This window comes from Coregonus lavaretus (genome assembly GCF_964263955.1).
Source record: "Coregonus lavaretus genome assembly, chromosome: 15".
Taxonomy (NCBI): Eukaryota; Metazoa; Chordata; class Actinopteri; order Salmoniformes; family Salmonidae; genus Coregonus; species Coregonus lavaretus.
The window spans coordinates 34,626,834-34,649,255 of NC_140002.1; the positions used below are offsets into that span (position 1 = coordinate 34,626,834).

General features: G+C 41.8%; 1 protein-coding gene across 2 annotated transcripts; it reads left to right on the forward strand.

The window, feature by feature from the left end:
• The first annotated feature begins 3,498 nt into the window (after window positions 1-3,498).
• On the forward strand, window positions 3,499-21,788 carry LOC311142751 (apoptosis-inducing factor 1, mitochondrial-like). Of its 2 annotated transcripts, XM_084178417.1 has the most exons (21): window positions 3,499-3,738; window positions 4,796-4,926; window positions 5,434-5,554; window positions 5,668-5,694; window positions 11,517-11,582; window positions 11,686-11,760; window positions 11,861-11,929; window positions 12,029-12,094; window positions 12,184-12,255; window positions 12,728-12,882; window positions 13,072-13,202; window positions 13,320-13,410; window positions 13,742-13,826; window positions 13,951-14,027; window positions 14,527-14,635; window positions 14,753-14,860; window positions 16,245-16,474; window positions 16,834-16,976; window positions 20,663-20,787; window positions 20,942-21,135; window positions 21,260-21,788. In XM_084178417.1, the coding sequence occupies exons 1-21, from the start codon at window positions 3,651-3,653 to the stop codon at window positions 21,329-21,331; spliced, it is 2,235 nt and encodes a 744-aa protein (XP_084034543.1). In that variant the 5' UTR covers window positions 3,499-3,650; the 3' UTR covers window positions 21,332-21,788. The 2 variants fall into 2 exon arrangements, with proteins under 2 accessions (XP_084034543.1, XP_084034544.1); XM_084178418.1 differs by lacking the exon at window positions 11,517-11,582 and having other exon boundaries at window positions 3,527-3,738.
• Window positions 21,789-22,422: the final 634 nt, after the last annotated feature.

The following is a 22,422-nucleotide window of genomic DNA, read 5'->3' on the forward strand; positions in this document are numbered from 1 at the left end:
GCAAGCCACCTGGGAATGTGGTGAAAGAGTCTTATGGTAACTTGCACTATCTGTTTCCCCCGATAACAAAGTCATTCCGACCTAGGTTGCCTACGTTTGAAGTCACAGGGGTGTCTTATTGTTTTTCTAGGACTAATAAGATAGGATACAGGGTAGGGCATCTTAGCTCCTGCTCCCACACAGAGAATATCACAACTAAAAGAGACCATGACTAATCTCTCCTCTTTGTTGCAGCCAGAGGATTTTAGGAACCAAAACCAGGCCCGTGCTGACATCTGATGGTTGTGTGGTGATAACTGATTGTGAACTCACCTACATACGCAAACAATCAAACGTGTCAGAGACTGGTGAGTTGTCATGTAGAAAGTAGAACCTCCTCCCGGGATCCTTTGATGAAAGGATATATATTGATGGGATCCACAATCAGATCGCAGCTGGGTTTGAATCAAGTATTTTCTGGTGGTCAACAATTAATAAAAATGTAGATTGGATAAATTATATTTAATATAACCAGCAAAAGATTTATAAACCACACTCGTGATGCAATAAAGGGATTAGCTGAGCAGACAGCGGCAACTAGCTTAATGACATGGCAGAATAGAATAGCTTTAGATATGCTTTTGGCTGAGCGGGACGGGGTTTGTGTTCTGTTTGGATTGGAGAAGGTGGTTTCCCAACAGATGGTGAGATACGGCCCAATCCCGGACTCCGACCTAAGGATATGACCTACCAGGCTTGGTGGAGTGACACTCTAGAGGGTGTCTAAAGGGGGCCACAATTTACTTCCCTGTTTGTGTTTTATGCTTTATTAATCAAGCTAACCATTGTGAATGTTTGTCTTTCCTTATGTGAAGGTTTGAAGTTCCTGGGTGACTGGTAGCCAACCGTTTGCAAGTTGGGTGTAGATGGAAGGACTGAAGGCCTTTTATTATCATAATTGTCTATTAATAAAAGTGTGATTCTTTTTGTTTGTATTGTATTTTAATGAGTGACACCCTAGAGGGTGTCAAAGGGGGATTGTTGGATTCTATTTTTCTCATAATTGGATCTGTATGTGATGAATAACTTAGAAGGGATGCATTAATGATAAGCATAGGTTTGTACTATACTGATATAAATTGTTTCACATAACAGGCTGTGATTCATGTAAGGAACGTTAGGGGTAGGACAGATAAGACTTGTATTTCTTACAGATACGAACATTCTCTCTTTGTTGTCTGTGAAACCGTCCTTGAACGTAGGTACATAGAGTACAGATTGGAAGGGTGTCTTTTGGGTGCTGACTCTACAGGTTATTATGATAGCAACTTATGCCTGGGAACGGTGGAGCGCCAAGGGGTGGAGCGCCAAGGGGTTGGGACTAACCCGTGCGCCAACGGATTGGCTGAGTAAAGTCTAAACCACACTCAGTCCTTTACTCTGATTGGCCAACAGAAGAGGTGGGAACTCTCTGTCAGAGTATTTGAGAAAGAACCTGTAAACAATGGTTTAGTTCTCTGAGTGCCCTGCGAGGTATTTCAGTGGACCCGTATATACGAACCTTCATACTTATCATACATACATTTTGCATATAATAAATTAAGCTTGGATTGAAGATCTCTTGATTCTTATTCCAATACCAGATTTGAATTATGCAATTTCTAACACTACCAACTTCATTCAGCTGTAAAATCTATATTTTTTGTTATTGAAAATATATTTCACAACAATTTAGATGGTACAATCATTCCCTACACTATTCAGTGCTTGTTTTTTCACAAATTGTGCGAACAGTGTAGAATTTGAGCAACCAGGAAATGACAGAGCGATTTCTACATTGGTCACTTGACCCTATTTCCACTAGATAACACAGAGAAAGGCAAATATCACAGCCAATCACAACACTGGTGGGTAAGTTACTGTATACTGTGAAGCACTATCATTCCACTATTACTGCACATACACTGTCTACCGGTGTTGCTCCCGCTAGCAACCAAAGAGGACTCCGGTGCACGGCAGGTGGGGGCGGAAAAAACTCAGATAATACTTTTATTTCCATTTAGACCAGGGGTTCCGAAACGTTTTCACTGAATGGAGGGAGGTCTACGGCAGAGGAGGTCTACGAGAGAGAGGGAGGAAGCGGGTGAGCTTGAGTCGGTTAAAAATGGGAGATGGTTTGTTAAAGAAGAATGGTAGAAAGTGTAAGCAGAGTGAGTTGAAGACAGGAGGAGAAATGGAAGTGAATGAGGGCGAAGTATCGGAGGTGGTAGCTGTGGTGAAGTTCTCAGAGCCTGAGACTTGCACCGAGGGTCAGGATGAAGATGAGTCTGTGACAGTAGGAGTGAAGTTTTTGGAAAAAGTGGACCATTGCCTTTTGGCTGATCCATTTGTGGTTTCAGGGTGGGTGAAAACAGAGTTGGGTGCTGTGGAATCGGTGAGGGTAACCAGAAGTGGTCTTGTGATAATTGTTTGTGTTTCTGCTGGTCAGAGGGAGCAGGCGCTCTGTGTTAAACGAATGGGGGCAAGATATGTTAATTGTTTTGCTCTCAAGAAAATGGCGTCATTGAAAGGAGTGATTACTGGGATAGCGGTAAATGTGAAAGCTGACCAACTGAAGGGAAAGAATCCCGGTGTTTGTGATGCTCGTCGTTTGGTGCAACGCAGATAGGGTGGCGTGAGTGGAGAAACAGAAGTCATTGTCTGTTCTTTTGAGTTTTAATGTTGAGTCTTTGCCCGACAAAGTGATGTTAGGATATATAAGTTATCCTGTACAAGCTTTTGTGCGGAATACATTATGTTGTTACAGGTGTCAAGCTTATGGGCATGTGGCAGCAGTGTGTAGGAATGAGGTTCCTAGGTGTGAGAAGTGTGCAGAAGGGCATGAGACAAAGGAATGTGTAGCATTGGGGAAAGTAGTGGTATGTGTTAATTCTAGGGGTGCCCTTGGGGCTAGGGATCAGAAATGTCCCATGCCAGAGAGGCAGGTTGAGGTTTCCAGGGTTAGAGTAGTGCATAAGTTGTCATATGCTGAGGCAGTGAAGAAAGTAGAGGAAGATGGGTCAAGGGGGAGGGATCCTGAGAGGAGTGGTGTGAGTAGTAGGTCTGTACCTGTACAGAGGGATAAACCAACAAGTGATATATGTTTCAGTAAGATTGGATTTTTGGCATTTATAGCAATGGTTATCAGCTGTACTGCAGCGATGGAATGTAAGTCGCAGAAAATAGAGGTTGTGGTGGCAGCTGCAGAGAGGTATTAGGGTGTGCGAGCCTTGACATCAAAAGAGTTACAGGGTGTGTTAAGTGGCAGTGTCCCATCCTTTCAGGCTGTTGGGCTGAAGTAGGACTAAATAGATTTAAATACTGGAGTATGTTTTTATTTGATTTATTTTTTATGTTTTGTGCGTGTAGTGTTAGATGGTAGGGTATTAGTATTATTTTATTTTTTTAAGCAAAGTATTATGGAGTTATACTCCAGTCTAGTAGGTGGCAGTAATGCAACATTTATTGGATGCCAACCGCGGTTAAACATTATCGAAGAAGAAGAAACACACGCGCATGAAGATGTCGTGCGTTCAGTTTCACACTATTGGGCAAAAGCGTGTCCAGTGTTGTAGCTCTAGCTTGTAGTTAGCGATTTCTCTATCGGGAATTCACAACATAGTTGTGTGACAATGTGGACGTGTAAAGCCATGTGGAAAAAGCTAGCCCCACTCGCCAGAGCCTCTTCAACTGTGTACCGGCAAAATGCAAGGAGAGCAGGCAAGTAGCTAGCAACTTGCTGATCCCTGGATAGCCAGTTCAACTGAGACTGTGCAGTAGCAGGTTGTGTAAGCTAGCTTGCTAGCAATACATATTTAAAAAAAAGTATATATATATATCACTGTAACGTTACACAACAACCCAAAATCAAACCATTCTTCATAATGTTAGCTAGCTAGGCTATCTAGCCAGTTGACGCGATACAAGTGCAGCAAAATGTAATTAGCGTGAAAAGCTATATAGCTAGCTAACGTTAGATTATCAAGCAGTAGTCTAGCTAATCTAGAGCATTGTCTGAAGGTCTCAAAATCTGTTAGCTAACTAGAAACATATTATCGTATTATGTAGACAGACGTGCTCCCCATGTCAATCATAAATGTGTGGTTAAACCTCCCCCATGTATTCCGCCAAGGTCGTTGCAAGAAAGCATGTCCAGCGTGGTTACATGGTGGGCACCGTCAGCTCAATTTCATTGGACCGTCATCATTACATGTTTTTTTGTAGGGAAAAGTTCAGTATAGTTAGTAAACCACCTGAGCTACTGTAGATGTGAATTTGGAACTTTTGATCTCACAGTTTCAAAATAAGTTTGGGGGCTATTCGAATGTTTGCAGAAATTACATAACTTGTGGGCTGGGCTTGTAACAGTATCAGGTGCATATTAATACATAACGTTTCTTTCAGACTGTTTATAATAATATCAAAATGTATCATCCATCAGGTGTATAGGTATTTTAGGAAGCCTGGCAAAAGTATGATTGATCCATGCATCATCAGCCAGTCAGGTTTTCTTTGCGGATAAGGTCTTATTGAGAACCGATTCATCTGATATGCTTAGCTATCATTATGACATCTAATGATAGTTAAGCATGTCAGATGAATCTGTTCCTTGTCATCAGTTGTCACATACAGGCTATTTATGTTTTTTAAAATCCACTCAAAGGTAATGTACTACTTGAGGTCATGGAAAACACTATGGCAGGAGTCCTCAACTGCAGTCCTGTTCAGGCTTTTGCTCCATCCCAGCATACCTAACACACACCTTGATTAATTTCAGTGTTGAACAATGAAAGAGGACTGCCACTGGTTCCACAGGCCCACATGTCCTCAGGAACTCCAGGGAGTGGAGGGGACAACAACTTATACTACCTCCTGGTGGGAGCAACCTGTGTAGGGGGAGGATTTTATGTAAGTAATAAGTATCCTGCCCAGTTATGCACTCTTTAGTTTCAGTGCAATTTTAGACATACTTTTGTCTAATCAAAATGTGAATGAAAAGGATTTTGAATTTGGATTTTATTACTGTGAATCATGCTTTGTTGTGAAAATGGTCTGTCATGTGCACATGGTTAGTGCTATAGGTTAGCTTTAAAAAGTCAGGCAAAGACATTGGACACCATTGGTCATTGACCTGTTTGTAGCAGATGGCCATTTTAGTTAACTCAAATGGCACCATTACCAGTCTTCAGTGCCTCAAACTGTATGGTGCTGTATTAAGTCTGGCCTGCATTTGATGTCTTGTGGGTTTTGGCGAGGCCAGAACTGTGTGGGTCACCCTATTATGATATTGTGATAATGTATGGACTTGATTCAATGGAATGGTTACAGTTACTGTTGTCATTGCCCTCTTGCTTCATGTCTTTTGACAGAGGCCTTCAGATAGGTTTAAATGTGTAATGTTTTGCATCTTCACAGGCTTACCGTACCATCAAAGGAGACAAAGATCGATATCAGGAACGAATTGATGAAATTGCTTCCAGACCAAATAAGGTAGTCCCAGAACAACCAATGACATACCTGACCTCAGAGGCCCCAGGTGAGCATGTGGGACGCCTAACATACATAGGCAGTCTGTTGAAGTTGCATTATAATTATAATGTCTTTACATTTCAACAAAATGAGCCTTGTGATGTACATCTTGTCTTTCAGGCGAACAAGCTGCTGAAACTCCACAAGGTGAGAATTTTAGTTGCTTGCAGATAACAGTCCTGTCCCCAACCCCTATTCATGTCCATACATTAACAAATAGTCTCTCTCTGTTATGTTTTATTTGAAAATGTGCATCATGGTGTAACGTTGGTAGTCAAGTGAGAATCATAAAAGGCTGAATTATGTTGCATAGTCCAGATGATATTCCAGATGAAAGTAAGATAATTTGACCCTGTGCATTCTTTCTAGGATTGAGCCTATTTTTGAGAAATTGCATAAACCAGTGTTCAAAACCTAGAATAAAGGTTTATTTGACGACTTTGCTTAGGATGAAAAGCATGAAGGCCTAGTTCGATATTTAGATATTTATTGTATAACTCTGGAAAAGCACCACTAGGGGGCATGGGTGCTTATGTTTGGATATGTTTTGTATTTGGATGGTTGGCTCTTTTATTTGTGACCAACTTTTAAGTTTGGGAGGCATAGCTACATTGACACGTTTTCATGGTCAAATATTTATTGTAATTTTTTAAAGCTATTTTATGACGTTATCCCTGACATCATGTCCCCTGTAGCTCAGTTGGTAGAGCATGGCGCTTGCAACGCCAGGGTTGTGGGTTCGTTTCCCACAGGGGGCCAGTATGAAAATGTATGCACTCACTAACTGTAAGTCGCTCTGGATAAGAGCGGCTGCTAAATTACTACATTTACATTTTAGTCATTTAGCAGACGCTCTTATTACTAAAATGTCAATGTAAATCACACCAATGTTACCTCTGTATATGCAGCACTAATTTGGCTGTTGGCCTATTAATAGGTTGTGAATTGTTTGGTAAGAGTAAAGCTAACACCTTATTTTGACCTAGCCGTTGTCCACCATCCTGCACTTGCCAAGGCTGCCTTTAGCTTTTCTGAGCTTGATCCTTTAAGTTTGGTTACTGCCCTTTTAGCTGTTGGAGCACGGTAGAAGGTAGGGCCGGGAAGATACCAGTATTGTGATATTTTTTCCATGGCAAAAATTAAAACACTAAGCAGACCAGAACGCTTTCGTCCTTTAAAAACCTAATTTACAGTACCAGTCACAAGTTTGGACACACCTACTCGTTCCAGGGTTTTTCTTTATTTTTTACTATTTTCTACATTGTAGAATAATAATGAAGACATCAAAACTATGAAATAACACATATGGACTCATGTAGTAACCAAAAAAGTGTTAAACAAATCAAAATATATTTTATATTTGAGATTCTTCAAATAGCCACCCTTTGCCTTGATGACAGCTTTGCACACGCTTGGCATTCTCTCAACCAGCTTCACCTGGAATGTTTTTCCAACAGTCTTGAAGGAGTTCCCACATATGCTGAGCACTTGTTGGCTGCTTTTCCTTCACTCTGCGGTCCGACTCATCCCAAACCATCTCAATTGGGTTGTGGTCGGGGGATTGTGGAGACTAGGTAATCTGATGCAGCACTCCATCACTCTCCTTCTTGGTAAAATAGCCCTTACACAGCCTGGAGGTGTGTTGGGTCATTGTCCTGTTAAAACAAATGATAGTCCCACTAAACCCAAACCAGATGGGATGGCGTATTGCTGCAGAATGCTGTGGTTGCCATGCTGGTTAAGTGTGCCTTGAATTCTAAATAAATCAGACAGTGTCACCATAACACCTCCTCTTCCTCCATGCTTTACGGTGGGAAATACACATTCGGAGATCATCCGTTCACCCACAACGCGTCTCACAAAGACACAGCAGTTGGAAACAAAAATCTCCAATTTGGACTACAGACCAAAGGACAAATATGTCCATTGCTCGTGTTTCTTGGCCCAAGCAAGTCTCTTCTTATTATTGGTGTCCTTTAGTAGTGGTTTCTTTGCAGCAATTCGACCATGAAGGCCTGATTCACACAGTTTCCTCTGAACAGTTGATGTTAAGATGTGTCTGTTACTTGAACTCTGTGAAGCATTTATTTGGGCTGCAATTTCTGAGGCTGGTAACTCTAATGAACTTATCCTCTGCAGCAGAGGTAACTCTGGGTCTTCCATTCCTGTGGCGGTCCTCAAGAGAGCCAGTTTCATCATAGCGCTTGATGGTTTTTGCGACTGCACTTGAAGAAACGTTCAAAGTTCTTGAAATGTTCCGTATTGACTGACCTTCATGTCTTAAAGTAATGATGGACTGTCGTTTCTCTTTGCTTATTTGAGCTGTTCTTGCCATAATATGGACTTGGTCTTTTACAAAATAGGGCTATCTTCTGTATACCACCCCTACCTTGTCACAACACAACTGATTAGCTCAAACACATTAAGAAGGACAGAAATTCCACAAATTAACTTTTAAGAAGGCACACCTGTTAATTGAAATGCATTCCAGGTGACTACCTCATGAAGCTGGTTGAGAGAATGCCAAGAGTGTGCAAAGCTGTCATCAAGGCAAAGGGTGGCTATTTGAAGAATCTCAAATATAAAATATATTTGGAATTGTTTAACACTTTTTGGGTTACTACATGAGTCCATGTGTTATTTCATAGTTTTGATGTCTTCACTATTATTCTACAATGTAAAAATAAAGAAAAACCCTTGAATGAGTAGGTGTGTCCAAACTTTTGACTGGTAGTGTATGTAAAATATTGTGTACTTTAGCTTGGAAAATAAATAAATGTGACTCTGGATGACAACATAATGATGTTTGTTTGCAACATTAGGGCTGTTTTCCAAAGAAGTGAACTCCGCTTCGTGTTTTGTTTCCTTGCAACGATATTAACGAGTATCGCGATACTGGTATCGTCTCAGCCCTAGTAGAAGGCCTCTAGCTACTAGTGTTGATTTTGCATGTCATCTCTCACCGTGAAGAGACCTTTGAGGAGGTTTTTGAGCAGGGTTCTGGCTCTGAGCCTATAGCAGCTGAGAGTGAAGCCCCGCTTTCAGCTGTGGAGGAGAGCTCCCCACCCCCAGAGGAACCTACCCCCTGTGAAACAACGGAACTATCTCCAGGTTCTATATATAGATTATAGCTTTTCATATATGTATATTCCTCCGTCACATGTCTTGAACTTCCGAAAGCATTCACACCCCATTATGTGTATGGGCAATTCCACAGTAACCGAGTGATGCTGAGGTAACAGTGATGCTGGGTTTTGTTTGGCATACATTTTAAAGTGAAAAGTCTCAGCATCACTCTGATACCTTGGAATTGTGTGTATAGAGGTGCTTAAGTTCAGAGACTGAGAACTAGCCTATCTAGTTCTCTCTGTCCTGACTGCATGTCCCGAGTGTTGCACGGGCCGTTTTCCTGTATAACCTCCTGTGGCATGTGACTGTTTCTCTGTTTAACGTCACTTTAAGTGGCTCACCTCCCCTCAGCACATTTTCCTGTTGTCACAGTTTATGTTGTGTCTACTTTGTTCCTATTCTGCAAGTTTTTGTCTTCTCAAACTTGGATCAACTCCGGGTACACTGTGTAGGTTACTCATCTGACCTTGTTATGTGACAGCACGTGTTCTGGAACTCTACTCACATGCCCCGCCATACCATGTCCTTGAATGTAATGTGTACTATTTCAAACGTATAGCTAGGATGGGACAATTGAATGTAACAATTAGATGGGACAGGTTATTTATCCTGTTGCCTAGTCACTTTATTCCCACCTACAGTGGGGAAAAAAAGTATTTAGTCAGCCACCAATTGTGCAAGTTCTCCCACTTAAAAAGATTAGAGAGGCCTGTAATTTTCATCATAGGTACACGTCAACTATGACAGACAAAATGAGGAAAAAAAAATCCAGAAAATCACATTGTAGGATTTTTAATGAATTTATTTGCAAATTATGGTGGAAAATAAGTATTTGGTCAATAACAAACGTTTCTCAATACTTTGTTATATACCCTTTGTTGGCAATGACACAGGTCAAACGTTTTCTGTAAGTCTTCACAAGGTTTTCACACACTGTTGCTGGTATTTTGGCCCATTCCTCCATGCAGATCTCCTCTAGAGCAGTGATGTTTTGGGGCTGTCGCTGGGCAACACAGACTTTCAACTCCCTCCAAAGATTTTCTATGGGGTTTCCACCCCCATGCTTCACAGTAGGTATGGTGTTCTTTGGATGCAACTCAGCATTCTTTGTCCTCCAAACACGACGAGTTGAGTTTTTACCAAAAAGTTATATTTTGGTTTCATCTGACATTCTCCCAATCCTCTTCTGGATCATCCAAATGCACTCTAGCAAACTTCAGACAGGCCTGGACATGTACTGGCTTAAGCAGGGGGACACGTCTTGCACTGCAGGATTTGAGTCCCTGGCGGCGTAGTGTGTTACTGATGGTAGGCTTTGTTACTTTGGTCCCAGCTCTCTGCAGGTCATTCACTAGGTCCCCCTGTGTGGTTCTGGGATTTTTGCTCACCATTCTTGTGATCATTTTGACCCCACGGGGTGAGATCTTGCGTGGAGCCCCAGATCGAGGGAGATTATCAGTGGTCTTGTATGTCTTCCATTTCCTAATAATTGCTCCCACAGTTGATTTCTTCAAACCAAGCTGCTTACCTATTGCAGATTCAGTCTTCCCAGCCTGGTGCAGGTCTACAATTTTGTTTCTGGTGTCCTTTGACAGCTCTTTGGTCTTGGCCATAGTGGAGTTTGGAGTGTGACTGTTTGAGGTTGTGGACAGGTGTCTTTTATACTGATAACAAGTTCAAACAGGTGCCATTAATACAGGTAACGAGTGGAGGACAGAGGAGCCTCTTAAAGAAGAAGTTACAGGTCTGTGAGAGCCAGAAATCTTGCTTGTTTGTAGATTACCAAATACTTATTTTCCACCATAATTTGCAAATAAATTCATAACAAATCCTTCAATGTGATTTTCTGGAATTTTTTTTCTCAATTTGTCTGTCATAGTTGACGTGTACCTATGATGAAAATTACAGGCCTCTCTCATCTTTTTAAGTGGGAGAACTTGCACAATTGGTGGCTGACTAAATACTTTTTTCCCCCACTGTATATGTACATATCTACCTCAATTACCTCGTACCCCTGCACATCGACTCAGTACTGGTACCCCGTGTATATAGCCAAGTTATTGTTACTCATTGTGTAGTTATTCCTTATTATTTTTCTATTATTTATATTTTATTCTCTCTGCAGTGTTGGTAAGGGCCCGTAAACATTTCACTGTTAGTCTACACCTGTTGTTTACGAAGCATGTGACAAATACATTTACATTTTGATTTGATTTGGTGGGGGCATAGTCATTGGAGTTTGTCGGCTACATATTGATGTCCGTTGGTTGACAGAATACCTAGCCCACAAGTCCATGATTGTGAATGGATCTCTTCCTGTCTCACATTTTCTGTATCAATCATTTTAATAGTTAAAAATCTTTACTAATACCACATTCTTTCCTAATTCTGCATCATTTCCGGTTATAACTATTGGATGTTATGGAGATGCTCGGTTTTATTGCATATTGTTGAAACTGCATTTTGTGTCTGTTATATTGCATATGTTTTGCCTTAATGTTCTGGTTGTGTTAATTTAGGGAGGCAGACCCTCACCTTTACAGTTGACTCCTCTTTAATGTCCTTTGAGCTGCCTCCTTCATATCAAATGGAGAAGAGCTGAAACCAGTGCAGCACATTTTCAAGCATTCCATTTTTGTACCACTCCTCTTACCTTTACAGTCATGCCTGCTAACAGAGATTGCACCCCCATTTTAGTCGAATCAATGCTTGGTCTGTAATTATCATAGTAGACCCCCAGAAGAATGTGAAGACTCCAGAAGAGTTGAAGATATATTTTTTGCTCTTTAATGTCACTGATGTGAAGAAGCTTTTTTAAATAATTTTGTTCAAATACATAGAAACGTCCCCTGAAGTTGCTGCAGTGGAATCAGAGGAGCCTCCTGCCACGCCAGAGGCTGAGATTGGTAAGGCATGATTGCATGGATGAAGAAGGCAGGCCCTCCGCTCCCATAGGTTTTTAATTTGGAGTTCATCCTATAATCATGGACTATGGATTGCCACCCACAGCACCTGAACCGGTGGTAGAACCAGCCCCTGAAGAATCAGTAGGGACGCCTGCTGCTGAACCAGTAGTTGAAAGTGGTAAGATCTGACTTCATGGAAGATAGAAGTTTTAATCTTTATTTGAATGGAAATGGAAAGAGTTTGTAATTTCTATTTTTTTATGGACCTATGCTAACAGAAGCAGCACCTTTAGCTGAATCCGTCCCAGAAGAAGCAGTGGAGCGGCCAAGTGCTCCAGCTCTGAGTGGTAAGGGCTTTGGCCAATTAAGTTTTTTTTAATGAAGTCACTAGGTACTAGCCAAATTAATAAGCAGTTGCATTTTAAATATACCATTGTGCTAAACAGAACCTTCAGTGGAACCGTCCCCCATAGAGGTTACAGAAGAGCCTCTTGCTCCCATTGTGGAGAGTGGTAAGCCCTCAGACCAGTGCATGGAAAAATGAATCCATATTTTCAATGATCAAAATTGATTTTGCCTAACGCTTTGGTTATACTAACAGAACCAGCACCAGTAGCAGAAAGCCCTCCTGCAGAAACAGCAGAGCCGCAAACTACGACTGAGACAGAGAGTGGTAAGACCTGAGTCTAGCCTCTGCTGGAGTGGGGGGGCAGACAGACAACACAGCACTATGGTTTTCCCTGTTAACACAATATGGTTACTCGCAACACATCTCCTATTTATTTATTAATATACTGTTGATGGTTACCTTGATTTTAATGTTCTCCTCCCCTGTTAAGGTTACTTGTTGTGGTGTGTGTTTGGATCCTGGTAATGCTAAGTGATAAAGCTCTCACATGGATGGATAACAATTCACTTTTTGTTTTTCCTTGACCCCATTTTAATCCCTCTTCCCTTTTAAGGTTACTTGTGCTGAAGTATTTGGTCATTGTACGACTAAACGATAGTCTCCTACACATGGTTCTGGTGTTTTTAGACTAGAGGTTTTCTGCTGTACAGCAGGATGCAGCATGCTTGGGGTCTACCTCTGAATAAGTCCACAGTATCAGATCATGTAATGGTTTTACCTCTCTTTGCTGTCCTAGCTCCAGCTGCGGAACCTGCAACCATTGCAGCCGCCGAGGTCCCTGCACCCACCCCTGTAGGGTTTCCCTCACATGCCCCCTACCTCTTGATTGGCGGAGGCACGGCCTCCTTCGCTGCAGCACGCTCCATCAGGGCCAGGGACCCAGGAGCCAGGGTTAGTGGGCTTCTCTCTGTTGTTTATCTATGGATTGACCAATCATTTAGCAAGCGGTGTTATGATAAGTAGTCCGATTCTGGTTTGAGTCTGGAAAAATAATGCAGTCCTACCTTGTGTTGATTTCTTTGATAAGTCCATTTTAATTCCTTAACCAAAACATATTTTTGTTTTGATATCTGTCCACAGGTATTGATTATCACTGATGAACCAGACCTTCCATACATGAGGCCTCCTCTCTCCAAGGAGCTGTGGTTCTCTGATGATTCCAGTGTGGTTGACACCCTGCGCTTCAAACAGTGGAACGGCAAGGAGAGGAGGTGTGTGTGTGTGTGTGTGTGTGTGTGCTCACACTGTTAACAGTCAACTTAACATTCTCATGGACACAATCTTATGCAACATTCCTGTGTTAATGCATGTTTATTTCTGGTTTTCAGCATCTACTTCCAGCCTCCCTCATTCTACATCAGTCCTCAGGATTTGGAGAAAGTGGAGAATGGAGGAGTGGCTGTGCTCACTGGGAAAAAGGTTGGTGCTTTTTGTATTTATAGCAAGCATTCTGGTCTTGAGCTATTTTCCATACAATTGAACAATGTCTTACATTTAATTACTTATGCTATCTTTTTCCTAACAATACTTTTTCAGATTTAGTTAAAGGATTTATCAAACCTTGGAGAATGCAATGGACAGCACCCCAAGGATACTCTTCAATAATTAACTTATTTGTGAATGATTTATTGGTGAATTCATTATCAAACAGTATCATTTGAGTGCTGACCATTTCACTCAATGTATTTTACTAAGGAGAATCCAATGTTCTTTTGTTTTATTTAATCAAACCTTCCCCAATTTTCTCCAGGTGGTGCACATGGACGTGAGGGGAAACAAAGTGACACTGAGTGACAACACTGAGATCTCCTATGATAAGTGCCTGATTGCCACAGGTAAACCATGATGATAAATACAGTTTATCGAGTGCATCAGTTTAGTTACTGACTTGGATGTGACATTCACAACAGGCGATGACTTGTAGACTGAACAGCAATTAATTGAAGCTTTTCTCTTAAGGTGGAGTCCCAAGGAATCTGCAAGTGATTGAGAGAGCCGGAGAAGAGGTGACAAAGAGGACTACACTGTTTAGAAAGGTAAACACATTGCCTTCAAATCTGATGTTATGAAAAGTGTGGGCAGTAGCCACAAGACGATGATGCGTTAATTAGATGTAGGTGTTTGGTACCACTGACAACAACATGCTGAAGCTAGCATAGTGTTAGGTAGGGGCTGTTATGGTAGTTATCTTCAGGGACTGCACGACATGATGGGGCCATACTTGCGAACATTAGAAAAAGTTAAACTTTAAACGGTTTCTCAGTCTCAAAATGCGCATCATCCAATTAAAATTGTTAATTTACTTGCACGTGATAGAACGCTACATTCAGGCTGGTCCCATCAGATAACCTGGCACACGATTAATGCTATTTGGAGTTTATGCATCACAAGCCTGAATTACATGATTTATTTCATGTTTTGTGAAAAACTAGTGAATAATGTCCATCATTCAAGATGACAGTGCCAGCAAGTATGTTTTTTTTTTTTACCATTCGAATCCACCTTTTGAAAAGGCTTTTTTGCTATCATCCCTAGGTTGAAGATTTCAAAGCGTTGGATAAGGTCTCCAGGTACACCAAATCCATCACCATCATTGGAGGAGGGTTCTTGGGGAGTGAGCTGGCCTGTGCCCTTGGCAGGAGATGTAAGTTAAGACCACTGTCTGAATCAAGGAAGAAATGACACTATGACTGAACCAACACTTACCACAGTCAAATGCCCCTTTTTAAGGTGTCTGTCTGTCCATCTTCCATCCTCCCAGCTGCTGATTCTGATCTGGAGGTAATCCAGATGTTCCCTGAGAAGGGCAACATGGGGAAGGTGCTGCCTGAGTATCTGAGTAACTGGACAACAGCCAAAGTCAAGAGTGGTAAGAAGGAGGGAAAACTCTTAAAGAGATTCTCCTGTACTTTTTTATACTTTTTAGCCAATAGTTCTGAAAGTAGCGCTCACGAGCCAAACGTTGGCCCTGAAAGTTGTGTACTTTGTCATCACATCATTGTTCTCGAACCTGTGTAGTATGCACAAAGAGAATAAAAAATGTGTGGTGTTCATGAGCTGTGCACGTGCTTGGCCTCACCCCACAACCTCATTGGACAATGCTGTGCCGATCTGATCCCGCCTCCCACTTTAACCTTGCCACCTCATTGGACATCATTCCACCTGCCAATCAACATTGTCCCTCAAGGCTTTGTTGTGGCTAATTCCTGTTGTTGTACAGACCAGTATGGCAAGCCACTGATTGTGATAATGTAATTTATACAATGGAAAAGTTATAACCTACTTACAGTATATGTTTGCATCAAATTACCTACTCCTTTTAAAGTTGTGTAATGATTATATATAGGACTAGTATTTGTCTACGTGATGAATGGTGATTGCTGGCAATCAACTGCAGTTTTGGATTATCATGGAATACCTGCTGCGTCCACGTATAAGGGCAAAAGGTGGAGGGACATGATTATTTGATTGGGATGGATGGTTGAAACAACAAAGGTAGGGCGATATTTTCTTATCTAAAAAGTAAGTGGGTGAAAGTTTGCAGTATATATTTCTCTAGCGTATCAACTATATGATTTCGCGCCTGGTAAAAACCTTAGTCTATTGAGCAATATATTCCAAAATTCGAACAAAATACACCAGCGACAACATTTATGAGAGTGTTTCTGATCGAGTTGACAATTGTCTCCTAATGTATTTGTCTGGCTACAATGCCATCTTTAGTGCACATATTTCTCTGCTTGCTTCCAGAGAAATGTAGGCTATTGAAAGATACATTAAATTATAACCGAAGTCTAATAGATCTAACTTAAAATGTTCAAATGTTTTCTAACTTAGGATGCATGGATTTGATCGATGTATTCTATGTATTTTCGCAGTTATCAAAATAATTAATGTTAAAGTCACGTAGCCAGCCAATCCCCCTTGCTACAGAGCGCCCGTTCACTACATGACATGAACGAGTGCATGTCTCGTGCACTAAATGATGGCAGGTTAGAATGTAGATGGTTTATTATGCATGTATGCCATACATTGACAAAAACAGTAGGTTACAAAAATAACGAGGTGGTTTTCAAACCTCCGGAACACATCTTTATCTTTGTTTCACTAATGGACTGTATATGGGAGCTTCTACTCTGTAGAAATGACTGAGACAGCCATTGCCAACCTCGCCTGATGGATAAATTGTTAAAGAGAAGTAACATTTTTAAAGATAAGTTATTTATACTGAACCTCATCTCTTGCCTTTACAGAGGGAGTGAAGGTCATCACAGAAGCGTTGGTAAAAGGTGTAAGCTACAAAGATGGCAAAGTGGAGATCAAACTGAAGGATGGTCGTGTGGTGAAGACGGACCATATTGTTGCAGCTGTTGGGCTTGATCCCAGTGTAGAGCTGGCCAAGTCAGCAGGTCTGGAGGTAGACTCTGACTTTGGGGGCTATCGGGTCAACGCAGAACTGCAGGCTAGGTCCAATATATGGGTGGTAAGAACAAATTCAAGCGGTTCTCTTTGGATGCTACTGGGCAGTTCCACTGTAACAGAGTGATGCTGAGACTCACATTTTTCACTTAAAATGTATGTCAAACAAAAACCAATGATTTCAAAGTTAAACAAACCATAAAACTCTATGCACAAGGACTACTTTTAATAATTTCAGTTTAATCTGAAATGTCAATTCTCCGTAAAGAAGAGCTCCCCGATTTGAAAGTTTGATAACATCTCATAAGTTATGCATCCTTTACTCTCATTTTCAAGCACACGGAAACTATAAAAATGTCTTGTCATTTATGTGGCATGACTATGTAGGCCACTGTTGTGATCCTTTGTGTCTCCTGTTTACAGGCAGGTGATGCAGCGTGCTTCTATGACATCAGACTGGGCCGCAGGCGAGTGGAGCACCATGACCATGCAGTTGTGAGCGGCAGGCTAGCCGGAGAGAACATGACGGGAGCCAACAAGCCCTACTGGCATCAGTCCATGTTCTGGTATGAGTCATATTATTCAGTTTCCATGTCAGTAGTTGTCAGTCGGTGATTCCCAAACCAGCCCCTCGCCCCTACCAACTCGCTTGGAGGGCCCTCTGTTGTTATGTGCTGCGTGACACACTTGTGACTTGAATGATGCAATTCATGTTCAACATTTGCCAAAAGCAATACACCCTGCATCCCACTGCTGGCTTGCCTCTGAAGCTAAGCAGGGTTGATCCTGGGTGGGAGACCAGATGCTGCTGGAAGGGGTTTTGGAGGGCCGGTAGGAGGCACTCTTTCCTCAGGTCCTAATCATCCCCAGCTTCCAACTGGCTCATTCACCCCCCCTCCTCTCCCCTGTAACTATTCACCAGGTTGTTGCTGTAAATGACAATGTGTTCTCAGTCAACTTACCTGGTAAAATAAAACGAGCCTGAAATTCAAATAGAAAATGTCCCCACACACACACACAGTTTTAGAAAACCTAGTCATTCAAGGGTTTTTTCTTTATTTTTACTATTTTCTACATTGTAGAATAATAGTGAAGACATCAAAACTATGAAATAACACATATGGAATCATGTAGTAACCAATAAAGTATTAAACAAATGAAAATATATTTTATATTTGAGATTCTTCAAATAGCCACCCTTTGCCTTGATGACAGCTTTGCACACTCTTGGCGTTCTCTCAACCAGCTTCATGAGGTAGTCACCTGGAATGCATTTCAATTAACAAGTGTGCCTTAAAAGTTAATTTGTGGAATTTCTTTCCTTCTTAATGCGTTTGAGCCAATCATTTGTGTTGTGACAAGGTAGGGGGGTTATACAGAAGATAGCCCTATTTGGTAAAAGACCAAGTCCATATTATGGCAAGAACAGCTCAAATAAGCAAAGAGAAACGACAGTCCATCATTACTTTAAGACATGAAGGTCAGTCAATACGGAACATTTCAAGAACTTTGAAAGTTTCTTCAAGTGCAGTCGCAAAAATCATCAAGCGCTATGATGAAACTGGCTCTCATGAGGACCGCCACAGGAATGGAAGACCCAGAGTTACCTCTGCTGCAGAGGATAAGTTCATTAGGGTTACCAGCCTCAGAAATTGCAGCCCAAATCAATGCTTCACAGAGTTCAAGTAACAGACACATCTCAACATCAACTGTTCAGAGGGGACTGTGTGAATTAGGCCTTCATGGTCGAATTGCTGCAAAGAAACCACTACTAAAGAACACCAATAATAAGAAGAGACCTGCTTGGGCCAAGAAGCACAAGCAATGGACATTAGACCGGTGGAAATGTGTCCTTTGGTCTGGAGTCCAAATTGGAGATTTTTGGTTCCAACCGCCATGTCTTTGTGAGACGCGGTGTGGGTGAACGGATGATGTGTATTTCCCGCCGTAAAGCATGGAGGAGGATGTGTTATGGTGTGGGTTGCTTTGCTGGTGACACTGTCTGTGATTTTATTTAGAATTCAAGGCACACTTAAACAGCATGGCTACCACAGCATTCTGCAGCAATACGCCATCCCATCTGGTTTGGGCTTAGTGGGACTATCATTTGTTTTTCAACAGGGCAATGACCCAACACACCTCCAGGCTGTGTAAGGGCTATTTTACCAAGAAGGAGAGTGATGGAGTGCTGCATCAGATGACCTGGCCTCCACAATCCCCCGACCTCAACCCAATTGAGATGGTTTGGGATGAGTCGGACCGCAGAATGAAGGAAAAGCAGCCAACAAGTGCTCAGCATATGTGGGAACTACTTCAAGACTGTTGGAAAAGCATTCCAGGTGAAGCTGGTTGAGAGAATGCCAAGAGTGTGCAAAGCTGTCATCAAGGCAAAGGGTGGCTATTTGAAGAATCTCAAATAAAATCTATTTTAATTTCTTTAACACTTTTTTTTGGTTACTACAGTTGTCAAAAGTTTGACACAAGTATTGGTCTTCACAAAGTTTGCTGCTTCAGTGTTTTTAGATATTTTTGTCAGATGTTACTATGGTATACTGAAGTATAATTACAAGCATTCCATAAGTGTCAAAATCTTTTATTGACAATTACATTAAGTTTATGCAAAGAGTCAATATTTGCAGTGTTGACCCTTCTTTTTCAAGATCTCTGCAATCAGCCCTGGCATGCTGTCAATTAACTGCTGGGCCACATCCTGACTGATGGCAGCCCATTCTTGCATAATCAATGCTTGGAGTTTGTCAGAATTTGTGGGTTTTTGTTTGTCCACCCGCCTCTTGAGGATCGACCACAAGTTCTCAATGGGATTAAGGTCTGGGGAGTTTCCTGGCCATGGACCCAAAATGTCGATGTTTTGTTCCCCAAGCCACTTAATTATCACTTTTGCCTTATGGCAAGGTGCTCCATCATGCTGGAAAAGGCATTGTTTGTCACCAAACTGTTCTTGGATGGTTGGGAGAAGTTGCTCTCGGAGGATGTGTTGGTACTATTCTTTATTCGTGGCTGTGTTCTTAGGCATAATTGTGAGTGAGCCCACTCCCTTGGCTGAGAAGCAACCCCACACATGAATGGTCTCAGGATGCTTTACTGTTGGCATGACACAGGACTGATGGTAGCGCTCACCTTGTCTTCTCCGGACAAGCTTTTTTCCGGATGCCCCAAACAATCGGAAAGGGGATTCATCAGAGAAAATGACTTTACCCCAGTCCTCAGCAGTCCAATCCCTGTACCTTTTGCAGAATATCAGTCTGTCCCTGATGTTTTTCCTGGAGAGAAGTGACTTGCAGATAACCATGGTTAACAGAGGAAGAACAATGATTTCAAGCACCACCCTCCTTTTAAAGCTTCCAGTCTGTTATTCTAACTCAATCAGCATGACAAAGTGATCTCCAGCCTTGTCCTCGTCAACACACTCACCTGTGTTAACGAGATAATCACTGACATGATGTCAGCTGGTCCTTTTGTGGCAGGACTGAAATGCAGTGGAAATGTTTTTTGGGGATTAAGTTCATGTTCATGGCAAAGAGGGACTTTGCAATTCATCTGATCACTCTTCATAACATTCTGGAGTATATGCAAATTGCCATCATAAAAACTGAGGCAGCAGACTTTGTGAAAATTAATATTTGTGTCATTCTCAACTTTTGACCACGACTGTACATGATTCCGTATGTGTTATTTCATAGTTTTGATGTCTTCACTATTATTCTACAATGTAAAAAATAGTACAAATAAAGAAAAACCGTTGAATGAGTAGGTGTGTCCAAACTTTTGACTGGTTGTGTGTGTGTATATATATATATATATATATATATATATCAGTAACAGTGAAACATTTAATTTGGGAGGTATTTTGTATGCGTGTGTCAAGCCTCGAAATCAGACACAAACAAATACAGGTGGCTCATAATTAGGCACGCCTCTTCATTCTTTTGTGTGAAATTGCGCAATCTAAAAAAAACAACACAGTGCGTTATGGGATACCACTTAACTCTGAAGCCGGCAGCGTAGCTGGCTCAGTCAGTGGCTATTGGAGGGTCTAATGAACCCCTACACCCTCCATAATTTTCACTCCCTCAGCTTTGGGATGCTTGCGCATATGGCAGAGGCGCGTGTGAACGCGCAAATGGAGGGGCGGGGGAAAGGGAAGGGGATAATTTGAGATTCAGCCAGTGATTCCCTCTCCTTTGACCTCTGACCCCTGACTATGTATATCATGTCCTATTGTGTTCCACAGGAGTGACCTGGGGCCTGATGTAGGCTATGAGGCCATTGGGATAGTAGACAGTAGCCTTCCAACTGTTGGAGTGTTTGCCAAAGCCACTGCTAAGGACACCCCCAAAGCTGCCACAGAGAAGTCCGGTATGACCTTCCACAATATACTGATTTACCGTCAACATCTGATTCTACAGAAGGACCTCTGTGTACTTTACAAATCAATAATAAATATGTAATATCCCCCCAAAACAATTGATTTGAAGACATAGACTGAGCGTCTTTCCTCTGATTGCTGTAGGAACTGGAATCCGTTCGGAGAGTGAGACTGAGGGGACGGCCAGTAGCCCTGTAGCCTCCTCTTCCCCTGCACCCCCTCCAGTACTCCAGCAGAAGGACGACTATGGGAAAGGAGTGATCTTCTATCTGCGAGACAAAGTGGTGGTGGGCATTATCCTGTGGAACGTGTTCAACAGAATGCCCGTCGCAAGGAAGGTGAGAACCGTCACAAATGTCGGAGGATAAATATTTTCTCTGTTCTAACGTTTATTGTCACTAAAGTGAAGTTCAAAACAGAGTTAAATATAGACTGATTTGCTTTGCATTCTTGTCTTTGCAGATCATCAAAGATGGAGAGGAACACGCAGATCTGAATGAAGTGGCTAAGCTCTTCAACATTCACGAGGACTGAGTCTTCTCTACTCTGAGGAGGCTGAGCCTATGCTGGGAGACGTATGCTGTCACTACTCATAAAGGGTTTGAACTTTCACAGTCATTGCCAGGCTTTGGCAGACCCTAATATGATGATGCACTTGAAAAGAAAAGGGAGACTCTGGACACATCTACTCTGTACATGTACGTTTCATGTCGCTGGAATATTTTCATACATTGGTAATTTATATCACATGCATCTGTTTTTTTCTTTACTATTGAAGATGGTGAATATAAATATTCACCCTGTCTATCTGTCTAATCATTCTATGGTATGAATGTTGCATTTTGTGATCAAGGTGAAATTGTCCATCCCGGGAATACAGGTGACGGTGTACAAAGTACAAACAGCATACTGTTACGTGGAGGTTGTTTTTCAGTGTGATCAGAGCAGCTCATTATGTTAAAGGCTGCAATAAAAATATTTTGAAATTATCCTACAATTTGCATTATTATGTCCAAAGATGTGACCACTCTGTTAGGGGAACTGGTTCTGATATGGAATGCTAGCACTATATAGTCTAGCACCTTGATACACGTTTTCTTGGAAATGTACTGTATTAAGACATCACGGTTTCGCATCGTTGAAATGTTGGTAATTAAATGACACAAGCTCAAATTTGGAATCTATTGTGCAGTGGTTCACCATGTTGAAACACTGTTTAGTTCATCAAAAGAGCCATTCCCAAATTCCAACCATCACTACTAACCTGCCTGCACTGCTCCCACAGACTCTTCCTGGCCTGGGAGTTCTCAAGTTAAAGTGCCATGTTAAAGTAAATATCCTTGGAGTGGCTGGGAACAGGCAGTCCTGCTCAGAGGGCACCTGACCTGTGCGGGTTATATCATACAGAACCACTCACTGGAAAAGTAGGTCTGCAGTATGCTCTGCAGAATACGTTATGCTCTAAAGAAGGCTGCCACATTAAAATTAAGGCTGGCCTACTTAACCACTATGGAACTGGAAATGGTTTTACATGCAGAAAACTTACTGCACGATTGTAATGATTCTTCCCCATCCGCTGACACTGGCTCTTAAACACCTTCCTGTGGGAAGGCGGGAAAGGTCTT